Genomic DNA, 16,424 nt, shown 5'->3' with positions numbered 1-16,424 from the left:
TATAAAGGTATATTCAAAAAACCATTATCAAATACTCGCCCTTGGCAATAATGTTGTGTGACGTGTCTTATGTATGTATTTTACCTCCAGCAGCCACACACACACACACACTCACACACACAGTATTCATTTCATGTCTGTTTTACCACCACTTTATCCTATTCAGAGTCGCGGTGGGAACAATTTACAGGGCGACAGGTAAGAAACACTCCAGACAGGTTGCCAGACACACACACACATTCACATCTAGGGCCATTTGTGTATCTTCAAGTTTTTGGACTGTAGGAGGAAACTGGAGCTCCCGGATGAAACCCACATGACAACGGGGATAACATGAAAACTCAACACAGAAAGGACCCGAATCGCTCCACCTGGGAATCGAACCCAAGACCTTCTTGCTGTGAGGTGAGCTCTCTGACTCCCCCTCGTCTGAAAAAACACATCAGCCTAGTTTACTGTGTATGCCTTGAACTGACAGGGGACAGGTGATGTAAGTGAACAAAGAACAAAGTTATTTTGTATCTTATTCTTATTTGGTTGCATTTTACACAATGTCTCAAAATATGTATATATATATTTATACACCGGTCAGCCATAACATTAAAACCATCTCATTGTTTCTACACTCACTGTCCATTTTATCAGCTCCACTTACCATATAGGAGCACTTTGTAGTTCTACAATTACTGACTGTAGTCCATCTGTTTCTCTGCATGCTTTGTTAGTCCCCTTTCATGCTGTTCTTCAATGGTCAGGACCCCCACAGGACCACTACAGAGCAGGTATTATTTAGGTGGTGGATCATTCTCAGCACTGCAGTGACACTGACATGGTGGTGGTGTGTTAGTGTGTGTTGTGCTAGTATGAATGGATCAGACACAGCAGCGCTGCTGGAGTTTTTAAATACCGTGTCCACTCACTGTCCACTCTATTAGACACTCCTACCTAGTTGGTCCACCTTGTAGATGTAAAGTCAGAGACGATCGCTCATCTATTGCTGCTGTTTGAGTTGGTCATCTTCTAGACCTTCATCAGTGGTCACAGGACGCTGCCCACGGGGTGTTGTTGGCTGGATGTTTTTGGTTGGTGGACTATTCTCAGTCCAGCAGTGACAGTGAGGTGCAGTGCTGCTGTGTCTGATCCACTCATACCAGCACAACACACACTAACACACCACCACCATGTCAGTGTCACTGCAGTGCTGAGAATCATCCACCACCTAAATAATACCTGCTCTGTGGTGGTCCTGTGGGGGTCCTGACCATTGAAGAACAGCATGAAAGGGGGCTAACAAAGCATGCAGAGAAACAGATAGACTACAGTCAGTAATTGTAGAACTACAAAGTGCTCCTATATGGTAAGTGGAGCTGATAAAATGGACAGTAAGTGTAGAAACAAGGAGGTGGTTTTAATGTTATGGCTGATTTGTGTATATATATACTGTATATCATTTTCATTTCATCCGTTCAGTCGCATCCGACTCTCGGTCACTTTATGGATCATTGTACTCCAAGCCTTTCTGTCTTTCACCGCTTCTTTCAATTCTGCAATTGGCATATTCATTGTTGTCGTAATCTTGTCAAGCCATCTTATTCTTTGGCGGCCTCTTACTGTATACTGTACAGTAAGAGTCTTATATATATAAGACTCTTATATACAGTGTATCACAAAAGTGAGTACACCCCTCACATTTCTGCAGATATTTAAGTATATCTTTTCATGGGACAACACTGACAAAATGACACTTTGACACAATGAAAAGTAGTCTGTGTGCAGCTTATATAACAGTGTAAATTTATTCTTCCCTCAAAATAACTCAATATACAGCCATTAATGTCTAAACCACCGGCAACAAAAGTGAGTACACCCCTTAGTGAAAGTTCCTGAAGTGTCAATATTTTGTGTGGCCACCATTATTTCCCAGAACTGCCTTAACTCTCCTGGGCATGGAGTTTACCAGAGCTTCACAGGTTGCCACTGGAATGCTTTTCCACTCCTCCATGACGACATCACGGAGCTGGTGGATATTCGAGACTTTTCGCTCCTCCACCTTCCGCTTGAGGATGCCCCAAAGATGTTCTATTGGGTTTAGGTCTGGAGACATGCTTGGCCAGTCCATCACCTTTACCCTCAGCCTCTTCAATAAAGCAGTGGTCGTCTTAGAGGTGTGTTTGGGGTCATTATCATGCTGGAACACTGCCCTGCGACCCAGTTTCCGGAGGGAGGGGATCATGCTCTGCTTCAGTATTTCACAGTACATATTGGAGTTCGTGTGTCCCTCAATGAAATGTAACTCCCCAACACCTGCTGCACTCATGCAGCCCCAGACCATGGCATTCCCACCACCATGCTTGACTGTAGGCATGACACACTTATCTTTGTACTCCTCACCTGATTGCCGCCACACATGCTTGAGACCATCTGAACCAAACAAATTAATCTTGGTCTCATCAGACCATAGGACATGGTTCCAGTAATCCATGTCCTTTGTTGACATGTCTTCAGCAAACTGTTTGCGGGCTTTCTTGTGTAGAGACTTCAGAAGAGGCTTCCTTCTGGGGTGACAGCCATGCAGACCAATTTGATGTAGTGTGCGGCGTATGGTCTGAGCACTGACAGGCTGACCCCCCACCTTTTCAATCTCTGCAGCAATGCTGACAGCACTCCTGCGCCTATCTTTCAAAGACAGCAGTTGGATGTGACGCTGAGCACGTGCACTCAGCTTCTTTGGACGACCAACTGAGTGTCTGTTCTGAGTGGACCCTGCTCTTTTAAAACGCTGGATGATCTTGGCCACTGTGCTGCAGCTCAGTTTCAGGGTGTTGGCAATCTTCTTGTAGCCTTGGCCATCTTCATGTAGCGCAACAATTCGTCTTTTAAGATCCTCAGAGAGTTCTTTGCCATGAGGTGCCATGTTGGAACTTTCAGTGACCAGTATGAGAGAGTGTGAGAGCTGTACTACTAAATTGAACACACCTGCTCCCTATGCACACCTGAGACCTAGTAACACTAACAAATCACATGACATTTTGGAGGGAAAATGACAAGCAGTGCTCAATTTGGACATTTAGGGGTGTAGTCTCTTAGGGGTGTACTCACTTTTGTTGCCGGTGGTTTAGACATTAATGGCTGTATATTGAGTTATTTTGAGGGAAGAATAAATTTACACTGTTATATAAGCTGCACACAGACTACTTTTCATTGTGTCAAAGTGTAATTTTGTCAATGTTGTCCCATGAAAAGATATACTTAAATATCTGCAGAAATGTGAGGGGTGTACTCACTTTTGTGATACACTGTATATACTGTATATATATATATATATATATATACTGTATATATACAGTATACATATACAGTATATATATATACAGTACAATATAAAATATAAATGTGTGTGTGTGTGTGTGTGTGTGTGTATATCGATATAAACATATACATCGATCAGGCACAACATTATGACCACCTTCCTAATATTGTGTTGGTCCCCCTTTTGTTGCCAAAACAGCCCTGACCTATCGAGGCTCCACTAGACCCCTGAAGGTGTGCTGTGGTATCTGGCACCAAGATGTCAGCAGCAGATCCTTGAACTCCTCTAAATTGTGAGGTGGGGCCTCCATGGATCAGGCTTGTTTGTCCAGCACATCCCACAGATGCTCGACTGGATTAAGATCTGGGGAATTTGGAGGCCAAGTCAACACCTCAAACTCGTTGTTGTGCTCCTCAAACCGTTCCTGAACCATTTTTACTTTGTGGCAGGGAGCATTATCCTGCTGAAAGAGGCCACAGCCATCAGGGAATACAGTTTCCATGAGAGGGTGTACATGGTCTGCAACAATGCTTAGGTAGGTGGTACGTGTCAAAGTAACATCCACATGGATGGCAGGACCCAAGATTTCCCAGCAGAACATTGCCCAAAGCATCACACTGCCTCCGCCTGGCCTTCTTCCCGTAGTGCATCCTGGTGCCATGTGTTCCCCAGGTAAGCGACGCACACGCACCCGGCCATCCACGTGATGTAAAAGAAAACGTGATTCATCAGACCAGGCCACCTTCTTCCATTGCTCCGTGGTCCAATTCCGATGCTCACATGCCCATTGTTGGCACTTTCGGCAGTGGACAGGGGTCAGCATGGGCACCCTGACTGGTCTGCGACTATGCAGCCCCATACGCAACAAACTGTGATGCTCTGTGTATTCTGACACCTTTCTATCAGAACCAGCATTAACTTCTTCAGCTATTTAAGCTACAGTAGCTCGTCTGTTGGTTCGGACCACACAGGCTGTGCCACTGTTCCTTCCTTGGAACACTTTTGATAGATCCTGACTACTACAGACCAGGAACACCCCACAAGAGCTGCAGGTATGGAGATGCTCTGACCCAGTCGTCTAGCCATCACAATTTGGCCCTTGTCAAACTCACTCAAATCCTCACGCTTGTTCATTTTTCCTGCTTCTAACACATCAACTTTGAGGATAAAATGTTCACTTGCTACCTAATATATCTCACCCACTAACAGGTGCCGTGATGAAGAGATAACCAGTGTAATTCACTTCAACTGTCAGTGGTCATCATGTTATGCCTGGTCGACAGTATTTACATTATCTATCAAAAAACAAAGAAAAAAAAAAACTAAAGCCGGTGCAAGACTGAATAGTTTCCAGAATTTATTGAATTGATAATTTCTTAACAAATGCTTGCTTTTTTAAATCATTTGGAATGCAAACATGATACAACACATTCTAATCATTAAACTTATCCTGTCAAAAATATTCTACATCTAACAATATCTAACACAGCAATTACTAAACCTTAACCTGCAACTCTACTTTTTATTTCTTTATTTCAACTACAAGCAAAGAAATACAGAATAAACATGGAAAAATTGAAAAACAGAAGTGTATTTTATACTTGTACCCTTTCAATGACGACTGTCGTTATCCTATAGGTACATCAAAGCAAACAGCAAGTATAATGCATACAGAGCATATTTACTACTAGGTTGTTAAATTGTTATTGAGTTGTTTAAAGACATCAGAGCAACCTGAGAATAAAAGAAAGAGGATTGAAGAGCGCTGCATAAAATAATCCATACCTAAATAATAATATCTAAACAGTAACTCTTACAAGTACACTGATCAGCCATAACATTAAAACCACCTCCTTGTTTCTACACTCACTGTCCATTTTATCAGCTCCACTTATCACATAGAAGCACTTTGTAGCTATACAATTACTGACTATAGTCCATCTGTTTCTCTGCATGCTTTGTTAGCCCCCTTTCATGCTGTTCTTCAATGGTCAGGACCACCACAGAGCAGGTATTATTTGGGTGGTGGATCATTCTCAGCACTGCAGTGACACTGACATGGTGGTGGTGTGTTAGTGTGTGTTGTGCTGGTATAAGTGGATAGTCTACCAGCCAAAAACATCCAGCCAGCAGCACCCCGTGGGCAGCGTCCTGTGACCACTGATGAAGGTCTAGAGGATGACCAACTCAGACAGCAGCAATAGATGAGCGATCGTCTCTGACTTTACATCTTCAAGGTGAACCAACTAGGTAGGAGTGTCTAATAGAGTGGACAGGGAGTGGACACGGTATTTAAATACTCCAACAGCGCTGCTGTGTCTGATCCACTCATACCAGCACAACACACACTAACACACCACCACCATGTCTGTCTCACTGCAGTGCTGAGAATGATCCCTGCTCTGTGGGGGGTCCTGACCATTGAAGAACAGGGTGAAAGCAGGTTAAAAAAGCATGCAGAGAAATAGATGGACTACAGTCAGTAATTGTAGAACAAAGTGCTTCTATATGGTAAGTGGAGCTGATAAAATTGACATTATCAGTGTAAACAGTGTACAGTTTATGGTTGTGTTCAAAGTTTTATATACACCAACCAACTATAACAGTAAAACCACCGTCCAATTACGTTGTGTTGTCTTTGACCAGCTGAGATATGGACTCCACAAGACATCTGAAAGAGTACTGTGGTATCTAATACCAGCACATTATCAGCTAGTCCTTGTACAATTGTTATAAAATATGCATTCTCAATTTTTAAAAGGGTAGGGGAGGGGGGTAATGTTTTGTTTCGGCACAATAAATTCATCCAGACCTCTAACAATTTTAAAGAAAGCTTCGTCACTGATTGTTCTACAGTGGAACCTCGATTTAACAAACCTCGATTTTGGATTTAATGGACAAAATCTGGAAAACCGAATGTCCGGTCAGATTGTTTAAAATTCCCTTGAGAAACGTACCAAGACCAGTAGTTCAGTAATTGTCTGCCAGCCGGTGCACATCTCTCTGTTTACATAAGTGATAGGCTTTGTTTTGTCGGGAGGCTCGCTTTGTTCTCGCCTTTTTCTTTGTGTTTTATGCTTCACTTTTTGCAGGTTCTAGTGTTGTAGTTATGTACCAGCGCTGCTCCAGTAGCCACCAACAGTGCTTCAGACTCAGAATAATAGATACTAGAGTTCCCATAATAGATAATAGAGTTCCCACTATACGATCACCACACAAGGAATGAAATTTCTCCCCAGTAGTACCGGCATAGTGGCTCGGTGGGTAACACTGTCGCCTAATTAGCAAGAAGGTCCTGGGTTCGATCCCCAGGTGGACCGGTCCGGGTCCTTTCTGTGTGGAGTTTGCATGTTCTCCCCGTGTCTGTGTGGGTTTCCTCCGCGAGTTTCGGTTTCTTCCCACAGTCCAAAAACATGCAGTCAGGTTAATTGGAGAAACTGAATTGTCCCATAGGTGAATGGGTGTGTGTGTGTATGTGTCTGCCCTGCCATGTTACTGTGTGCCTTGCGCCCATTAAAAAGTTATGACAGGCTCCAGCACCCCCCTGCGACCCTGACTGGATAAGGGGTTAAGAAAGTGAGTACAGTACGACAATTTTAATATTTACTTACAGGTTTTACATTACATATTAACATATTTATTCACGTTGTTAATTTTACTGTTTTTGTGCATGTTTAACCCCCTGGAAAAAAACCTCACTGTTTCAGACAATCGCATTTTACGGACCAGTGCACCCCCCTTGTAGTGTGTAAAATCAAAGTTCCTCTGTACTTTGCCTTGAAAAAGTACAATTATCTTTAATATATTCATATATATTTATTATTATTATTATATATATTATTATATATATTTTTATATTTCATAAGTCAAAATTGTCCACAGAACTGATCAAAATGCTGATTTCAGCAGCAGGGACTATCAGTCTGATCAGGGCTTATGGAAAAAGTAAATGTGCACAGTTTAGCAAAATCTAAATACTTGTGTCTTTCAACACAAATATCCACAAGTAAGCACATTTCCAAAGCAATACCACAGTGGTTTAAAATAAAAATGAAAATAAAAGCAGAATAAAATACATTAAACCATTGTACTGTATAAAAACAAAGCAAAGAATCCAGCTGTTATTCACAGCTGTTATACAGGTTCCTCGTCCTCGCTCTCTTCCTCACCGTCTTTCTCGTTCTCAGGAACAGGTATCGGGGTTGAGGGATTGCCGGACGGACGAGAGGTAGGACCTAGAGCTGGGCTGCTGTTAGGACTTCCTGTCCCACTGCTGCTTTCTGACTCGCTGCCACTACTGCTTCCTGTACTTGAGCTGTTAGTTTCCACCACTACATCCCGTTTCACTCCTTCAATCCATACCTCCATCTCTTCCTGCTTCTTGACAGGTGGTGGAGGAGCCGGGGTGGGGATCTGTGGGGCCGCTGGCGCTGAGAGCTGGCTGGAGACGGGGGAAGTGGAGGACATGGGGGAGGATGTGGCTGAAGGTGCTGGGGCTGATTTGGACAAATTGCGGAGGGTGTCGCGGAAACTGGCCAGAGGGGGGCGCAGGTGAACACCGCTGCGTGTCGAGCCTTCAATGGCCTTCTGAAGCTAATAACAAGAAACGGTTGCTTTTAAAGTTTTTAATCAGTTTAAATGGATTGTTGGTTGTTTAATGGATACGTAGATGGGTATTTACCTCTTTCAGGGCCACAACTCCCACTAACTTGCCTATGCTGGTCACATAAGCATGACTGAGCCCCAGTAAGGAGAACAATGTATGCGTCTGTTTGGGAGAAGAAAGGTCAAAGGATCATAATTAGGGCCCTACTAAATGTACACTTCGACATCTTGGACATTTTGACGAAGCGATTGCTAACTGAATTGCTGTAGGATAGTTAGGACTGCCTCATAGTGCAAATCAACCAGTAAACATGAGGCACTTGAATGCTACATGAATGAAAAACATTAACTCGCTGAACACAAACCTTAAATTTTGAATGAGAATCACACAATGAGTCTGGCTGAACCTAGTCATCTATCTTGCTGCCTACTGCCTAATGCCAGATGCTTCTTTGTTATTCTGTCAATCACTCAGAATTAAGGCACCTTAGTAGGCAGCATTTTAAGATACACTATATTGCCAAAAGTATTCGCTCGTCTGCCTTCACACGCATATGAACTTGAGTGACGTCCTATTCTTAATCCATAGGGTTTAATATGATGTCGGCCCACCCTTTGCAGCTATAACAGCTTCAACTCTTCTGTGAAGGCTTTCCACAAGGTTTAGGAGTGTGTTTATGGGAATTTTTGACCATTCTTCCAGAAGCGCATTTGTGAGGTCAGACACTGATGTTGGACGAGAAGGCCTGGCTTGCAGTCCAGTGGAGGCATGCTCTTCACCACTGCATTTGACGCTTTGCATTGCGCTTGGTGATGTAAGGCTTGGATGCAGCTGCTCGGCCATGAAAACCCATTCCATGAAGCTCTCTACACACTGTTCTTGAGCTAATCTGAAGGCCACATGAAGTTTGGAGGTCTGTAGCGATTGACTGTGGAGAAAGTTGGCGACCTCTGCGCACTATGGCCTCAGCATACGCTGACCCCGCTCTGTCATTTTACGTTGCCTAACACTTCGTGGCCGAGTTGCTGTCATTCCCAATCACTTCCACTTATAATATAATGTTATAATATCATTGACAGTCGACTGTGAAATATTTAGTAGCGAGGAAATTTCACGACTGAACTTGTTGCACAGGTGGCGTCCTATCACGGTACCACGCTGGAATTCACTGAGCTATTGAGAGTGACCCATTCTTTTACTAATGTTTGCAGAAGCAGTCTGCATGCCTAGGTGCTTGGTTTTATACACCTGTGGCCATGGAAGTGATTGGAACACCTGAATTCAATGATTTGGATGGGTGAGTGAATACTTTTGGCAATATAGTGTATGTAAGAATTTAGACCGCCTTCTTTTCGGGAGCATGTGTAGGATGACATAAAATGCTGTTTATGTAGAGAGCTCACTATGTTTTGAGACAGACCTTATGTTTCTACAGGGTGGGCCATTTATATGGATACACCTAAATAAAATGGGAATGGTTGGTGATATTAACTTCCTGTTTGTGGCACATTAGTATATGGGAGGGGGAAAACTTTTCAAGATGGGTGGTGACCATTGCGGCCATTTTGAAGTCGGCCATTTTGAATCCAACTTTAGTTTTTTCAATGGGAAGAGGGTCATGTGACACATCAAACTTATTGAGAATTTCACAAGAAAAACAATGGTGTGCTTGGTTTTAACGTAACTTTATTCTGTCATGAGTTATTTACAAGCTTCTCTTTGTTTACAGCCATTGACATGTCGCAGAGGTTAACACGTGAGGAGCGGATAGAAATTGTGTTGATGTCTGGTGAACGCAGTACCCGGGTCATTGCAGCAGATTTCAATGCAAGACACCCTACGAGACCACCCATCTCCCATGCTACAGTTAGCAAACTGCTTGCCAAGTTTCGTGAAACTGGTTCAGTGTTGGATTTGCCAAAATGTGGACGCATGAAAACTGTCACTAATGAAGAAACATCAGTGGCTGTCCTAGCTTCATTCAGCAAGAGCCCACAGCGTAGCACTCGCCGCATGTCACTGGAGAGTGGCATCAGTCGAACATCCCTTCGGCGGATATTAGCTACTCACAAATGGCACCCTTACAAACTCCAGCTGCTGCAGCATCTCAACGAGGATGACCCAGATTGGCGCATTGAATTTGCAGAATAGGCAAAACAAAAATTGGAACAGGACCCTCAGTTTACACAGAACATTTTGTTCAGTGATGAGGCAAACTTTTATGTGAATGGTGAAGTTAACAGACAAAACCACCGCTATTGGTCTGACACTAACCCACATTGGATAGATCCCTCCAAGACTGTTGGAACACAGAAATTGATGGTATGGTGTGGTATATGCGGTACAAAGATAGTGGGGCCATTCTTCATCAATGGAAACCTCAAGGCCACTGGATATTTGAAATTGCTACATGATGATGTGTTTCCCTCTTTATGCACTGAAGCTGGCACGTTCCCTGAGTTTTTCCAGCAAGATGGTGCACCACCACATTATGGGTGTCAGGTCCGAGCATTCCTAGATGAACAGTTTCCTGGAACGTGAATTGGTCGTCGTGGGCCAGTTGAATGGCCCCCAAGGTCTCCCGATCTGACCCCCTTAGACTTTTATCTTTGGGGTCATCTGAAGGCAATTGTCTAAGATACTGTGAAGATTGGCTGTGAAGATACGAGATGTGCAGCACCTGAAACTACGGATACTGGAAGCCTGTGCTAGCATTTCTTCTGCGGTGTTGCTATCAGTGTGTGAAGAGTGGGAGAAGAGGGTTGCATTGACAATCCAACACAATGGGCAGCACTTTGAACACATTTTATAAGTGGTCAGAAACTTGTAAATAACTCATGAAAGAATAAAGTTACGTTAAAACCAAGCACAACATTGTTTTTCTTGAAATTCTCAATAAGTTTGATGTGTCACATGACCCTCTTCCCATTGAAAAAACTAAAGTTGGATCCACAATGGCCGACTTCAAAATGGCCGCCATGGTCACCACCCATCTTGAAAAGTTTTCCCCCTCCCATATACTAATGTGCCACAAACAGGAATTTAATATCACCAACCATTCCCATTTTATTTAGGTGTATCCATATAAATGGCTCACCCTGTATATTCCTCCAGCACTCTTGCTGGTGTCCAAACCAGACAGTAGGAGTCGCTGTTGCAGTGGTAAGGAGATGACTGTATGGCCTTTCAGACTCTTAGGCATTGCAGACTGTGTTTTTTGATTGCAAGACAAGGCCAGTGACACAGATGACACTCTAACTTAGGTTAAGGGGCTGTTGTAGCCTATCAGTTAAGGTACTGGACTAGTAATCAAAACGTCACTGGTTCAAGCCCCACCACTGCCACGTTGCTGCTGTTGGGCCCTGTTGTGCCTCCTGCGCTTTCCCATTAAAAACCCCTAACACCTTGAAAGTTTACTGTAGTTGATCTATCTACCGGCATGTTTTATGTCATCAAATATTAACAGAATGCAGGACGTCGTAGGTTCAGCTCACCTTGTGCAGTGATGTTCTCTCCACCAGCTGGAAAGGCGAAGGATCTATTTTGATTCGATCAAGTTCCAGTGGCTTGTCTATCTCAGCCTCCTCCCATGCTTTAATCTGATTTAATCAAAAGCACTTGTGTCAGACACGGCAGAGTTTGATTCTCTGAATTTTTGGTACTGCAGATGGCAATAGTTAATCAACACCTGTAAGAGATATGCACTTTATGGCAGTTTGAGGATTGAATAACTGAATAAATGGAGGATTTGAAAATATAAAAAATGAATTAAAATTGTGGCAATCTGGTCCCACTGTGGTTTACAAGATTTAACGTAAAGCCTGTTTACGTGCCTGTTACAATTTGTTTATTTAATTATTTTATTTTTGTCTGCCACCCATTTGTCTTGTTTGAAAAACCCTGTCCTAGAATTATATCTTACCAGTTGAGAAAGAAAAGCCTTTTAGGATTATGTGACATAATGCATTTTGGGTTTTTTAAAATAAAAAGTTATACTATTATTAGTATTAAAAAGAAACATTAAAAACTAGATAAAACAACAATGAATGAATCATTAAAATCCCACCACCCAGCCGCTCAGGTGGCACAGCGGTAAAACACACTAGCACAACAGAGCTGGGATTTCGAATACATCGTATCGAATCTTGGCTCTGCCATCCGTCTGGGCTGTGCAGCCACATGAACAATGATTGGCTGTTGTTCAGGGTGGGATGAGCCGGACCAGGGTGCCTCATAACTGGTGCAATTACGACCTCTGCTGGCTGATTGATGGCAGCTGCTATGACATACACGCCCCTTACAAGTGTAATTACAATTAATATGTTAATTTAAACAAACAACCTCTTCTGCTGTCATTGTATCAGTAAAGGGATGAGTTGACTCCTAGGGAAAGTAAAACATATTACTTCATTAATTCTGTAATTGTCTTATTTTATGTTTTAAAAATCTGAACTGCACTTAATTATTTTAGCTGAATAAAACTGCACCTTTGTCTGTCCTTCTGCTTGTCGTTGTGAAGCGGAGGAAAAGAAGTTGTACAGAGATTTTCTGAAAGACTGGATAGGACCTTTATCTGGAGTAAAAACAAGGCAAAAATTACCAGTGTTAGATCAGTAGGTGCTGATCTGTGATTATTTCCTATGAATAGCATCAACTCACCAGGAGGGGTGTGATTGGTGGAGGGCTCTGGTGGTTTAGATGAAGGTAAGGGGCCATTTCTTTCCTCGTGAGTGGGCGAACTCTGAGATAGTGAGAGAGACCCAGGGGTTAATTAAAAAATTCTTAAACTATAATAACAGACATCAGCCATGACATTAAAACCACCTCCTTGTTTCTACACTTACTGTCCATTTTATCAGCTCCACTTACCATGTAGAAGCACTTTGTAGTTCTACAATTACTGACTGTAGTCTCAGCACTGCAGTGACACTGACATGGTGGTGGCGTGTTAGTGTGTGTTGTGCTGGTATGACTGGATCAGTTTTTAAACCCTACACTGTCACTGCTGGACTGAGAACAGTCCACCTACCAAAAATATCCAGCCAACAGCACCCCGTGGGCAGCGTCCTATGACCACTGATGAAGGTCTAGAAAATGACCAACTCAAACAGCAGCAATAGATGAGCGATCGTCTCTGACTTTACATCTACAAGTTGGACCATCTTAGATGATTAGAGAGTCTAATAGAGTGGACAGTGAGTGGACACTCCAGCAGCGCTGCTGTATCTGATCCACTCATACCAGCACAACACACACAAACACACCACCACCATGTCAGTGTCACTGCAGTGCTGAGAATCATCCACCACCTAAATAATACCTGCTCTGTGGTGGTCCTGTGGGGGGTCTGACCATTGAAGAACAGGGTAAAAGCAGGCTAAAAACGTATGTAGAGAAACAGATGGACTACAGTCAGTAATTGTAGAACTACAAAGTGCTTCTATATTGACAGTGAGTGTAGAAACACTGATCAGTGTAGATGGGTGAGAAATGAATGAAAGAGCACACCAGCACACTAGAGCTGGCATCTCAAATCTAGAGTTCAAATCTCAGCTCTGCCAACAGCAGGCCAGTTGCCTATACAGACCTATGCCTATTGGGCTGGTCCACTAGTGGGAATGGGAGGGGATTCTTCATAGCTGCTGCAATTACGTCTTCTACTGGCTAATTAGTGGTGCCAGCACAGGGATGGTGGATAATGAAAATTGGTATGTGACTCTGTGCATGATAGGGATCTCCATATGAACCCGCCTCGTGCATGTGGAAAGAAGCAGTCGGCTACTGCACACGTGTCGGAGGGGGCGTTTGTAAGTCATGGCTCTCCTCGATCAGGAGAAGATGTTGCGAAATGTGATCGGGTAATTGGATATGACACAATCCAGAGGAAAATGCTAAATAAATAAATGAATAATTTACTATGTAGAATACATCTGTCCCATTTTCACCCACCTTATCATCACCACTCTCTTCTCCTTCTTCATCCACGAAAGCAAAGGACTCCCAGCTGGCCTTGGGAAAGACCCCTTGCCCTTGCACACCCTGTGCATGCACGAGGATCCGCCTGTCTGCTGATAACCACCACTCACACAGGGCAAGAAGCTCGGAGCGTTCAATACTTCCCAACAGGATCATTGATTCTGAGGTCGAAAGACATGAGAGAATGTTAATGTGAGTGAATGATATTCAGGTTGTTTAGCATTTTGAAAATATTTGATGATGATGATGTCCAAACCGCTAGCTTTTGGCATTATGTTTTGTATTATTTGAACCATTTGGTTCAAATAATACAAATTAATTAATTAATTAATACTGTATTGCTTTGCTGTATTAATACTAATACTTATTTGTGTAAATACAGTGCATCTGGAAAGTATTCACAGGGCCAGGGAGGTGAGCAGGAACCCGAGGGTCACTCTGACAGAGCTTCAGCGTATCCTTGTGGAGATGGGAGAACCTATCAGAAGATCAACCATTCAGGCAGCACTCCACAAATCACGCCTTTATGGTAGAGTGGCAAAACAGAAGCCACTTCTTAGTAAAAGGCACATGACAGCCCGGTTGGGGTTTGCCAAAAGTCACCTACAGGACACTCAAACCATGAGAAACAAGAAACAAGAACTTTTTGGCCTGAATACCAAGCGTCACATCTGGAGGATGAGGATGCCATCCCTACAGTGAAGCGTGGCAGTGGCAGCATCATGATGTGGGGATCTTTTTCAGCACCTGGACCAAGGCGACTAGTCCCGATAGAAGGAAAGATGAATGCAGCTAAGTACTCCAAGATCCTTGAAGAAAATCTGCTCCAGAGCGCTCTGGACCTCAGACTAGGGCAAAGGTTTACCTTCCAACATGACAACGACCCGAAGCACACAGCCAAGATAACAAAGCAATGGCTTCGGGACAACTGTGAATGTTTTTGAGTGGCCCAGCCAGAGCCCAGACGTGAACCTGATTGAACATCTCTGGAAAGATCTGAAAATGGCTGTGCACCAACGCTCCCCATCCAACCTGATGGAGCTTGAGAAGTTCTGCAAAGAAGAATGGAAAAAACTGCCCAAAAATAGGTGTGCCAAGCTTGTAGCATCATACTCAAAAAGACCTGAGGCTGTAATTGCTGCCAAGGGTGCTTCAACAAAGTATTGAGCAAAGGCTGTGATTACTTATGTACGTGTTATATTTTTGTGTTTTATTGTTAATACGTTTGCAAAAAAATTCAAACAAACTTTAAGGGAAAAAATGAATGTAATCAATTTTGGAATAACGCTGTAACATAACAAAATGTGGAAAAAGTGAAGCACTGTGAATACTTTCCGGATGCACTGTACGTAGAAAAATCCATCTAATGTAAGTAAAACATCATCAACACACAGCAATAGTTTAGAAGTAGTCCAATAACTGCAATATTCAGCCCTAAAACTATGAAGTACCTGTATTATAAATGCTGCCTTCTTAAAATGTAGCTAAACCTGTCTAAATACAAACGCAGTAATTATACAATACTATATTCAAATACTTCATTTTTAATTCTGATTATTTATGCTGAATACATGTATTCCAACTCCAGTTATTCAACTCGTTATGGGTTTTTACAAAATCTCACCTTTTGAATCCACCAGAGGAAAGTTTTTGAGTGAACAAGAGTCTAGTAGATGTAGCACTTCTGTGCATGTGGAATGTGAGCACAGAAACTTCACTTTCCTCACCATGATGTCTTCAACAAAAATGTTATACTGACTGTAACAAAGAAAAGTATAAAAGATAAAAGTATAAATGTGGGTAAGATCTGTTTTTGTTCGCACTTGAATAGAATTACAAAGCCTGGTAAAATCAGTATAAATAAATGTATAAATGTACTACCTACATACACCAAGCACTTTGTAGTTCTGCCATTACTGACTGTAGTCCATCTGTTTCTCTGATGCTTTGTTAGCCCCCTTTCATGCTGTTCTTCAATGGTCAGGACCCACACAGGACCACCACAGAGCAGGTATTATTTAGGTGGTGGATCATTCTCAGCACTGCACTGACACTGACATGGTGGTGGTGTGTTAGTGTGTGTTGTGCTGGTATGAGTGGATAAGACACAGCAGTGCTGCTGGAGTTTTTAAACACCTCACTGTCACTGCTGGACTGAGAACAGTAAACCAACCCTGTGGGCAGCGTCCTATGACCACTGTTGAAGGTCTAGAAGATGACCAACTCAAACAGCAGCAATAGATGACAGATCGTCTCTCACTTTACATCTACAAGGTGGACCAACTAGGTAGGTGTGTCTAATAGAGCGGACAGTGAGTGGACACGGTATTTAAAAACTCCAGCAGCGCTGCTGTGTCTGATCCACTCATACCAGCACAACACATATTAACACACCACCACCATGTCAGTGTCACTGCAGTGCTGAGAATGATCCACCACCTAAATAATACCTGCTCATGAAAGGGGGTGACAAAGCATGCAGAGAAATAGATGGACTACAGTCAGTAATTGTAAAACTACAAAGTGCTTCTA

At 42.9% G+C, this 16,424-nt stretch overlaps 1 protein-coding gene across 1 annotated transcript in view; it reads right to left on the bottom strand.

The window, feature by feature from the left end:
• Positions 1–7,327: 7,327 nt before the first annotated feature.
• Positions 7,328–16,424, bottom strand: part of clcn1a (chloride channel, voltage-sensitive 1a) — a 49,040-nt gene continuing 39,943 nt past the window's right edge. The window contains exons 16-23 of the mRNA XM_062990041.1: positions 15,517–15,650; positions 13,866–14,053; positions 12,576–12,657; positions 12,404–12,489; positions 12,258–12,299; positions 11,411–11,515; positions 7,992–8,078; positions 7,328–7,903 (exon numbers count right to left, since the gene is read on the bottom strand). Of these exons, the coding sequence (XP_062846111.1) occupies positions 7,445–7,903; positions 7,992–8,078; positions 11,411–11,515; positions 12,258–12,299; positions 12,404–12,489; positions 12,576–12,657; positions 13,866–14,053; positions 15,517–15,650 (1,183 nt within the window). The 3' untranslated portion in view covers positions 7,328–7,444. The remainder of the gene's footprint in view (positions 7,904–7,991; positions 8,079–11,410; positions 11,516–12,257; positions 12,300–12,403; positions 12,490–12,575; positions 12,658–13,865; positions 14,054–15,516; positions 15,651–16,424) is intronic.

The sequence above is a fragment of the Trichomycterus rosablanca genome, chromosome 2, assembly GCF_030014385.1.
Source record: "Trichomycterus rosablanca isolate fTriRos1 chromosome 2, fTriRos1.hap1, whole genome shotgun sequence".
Lineage (NCBI taxonomy): Eukaryota > Metazoa > Chordata > Actinopteri > Siluriformes > Trichomycteridae > Trichomycterus > Trichomycterus rosablanca.
Note: the sequence above shows the minus strand (reverse complement) of the source record. Positions and strands in the feature narration are given on the sequence as shown.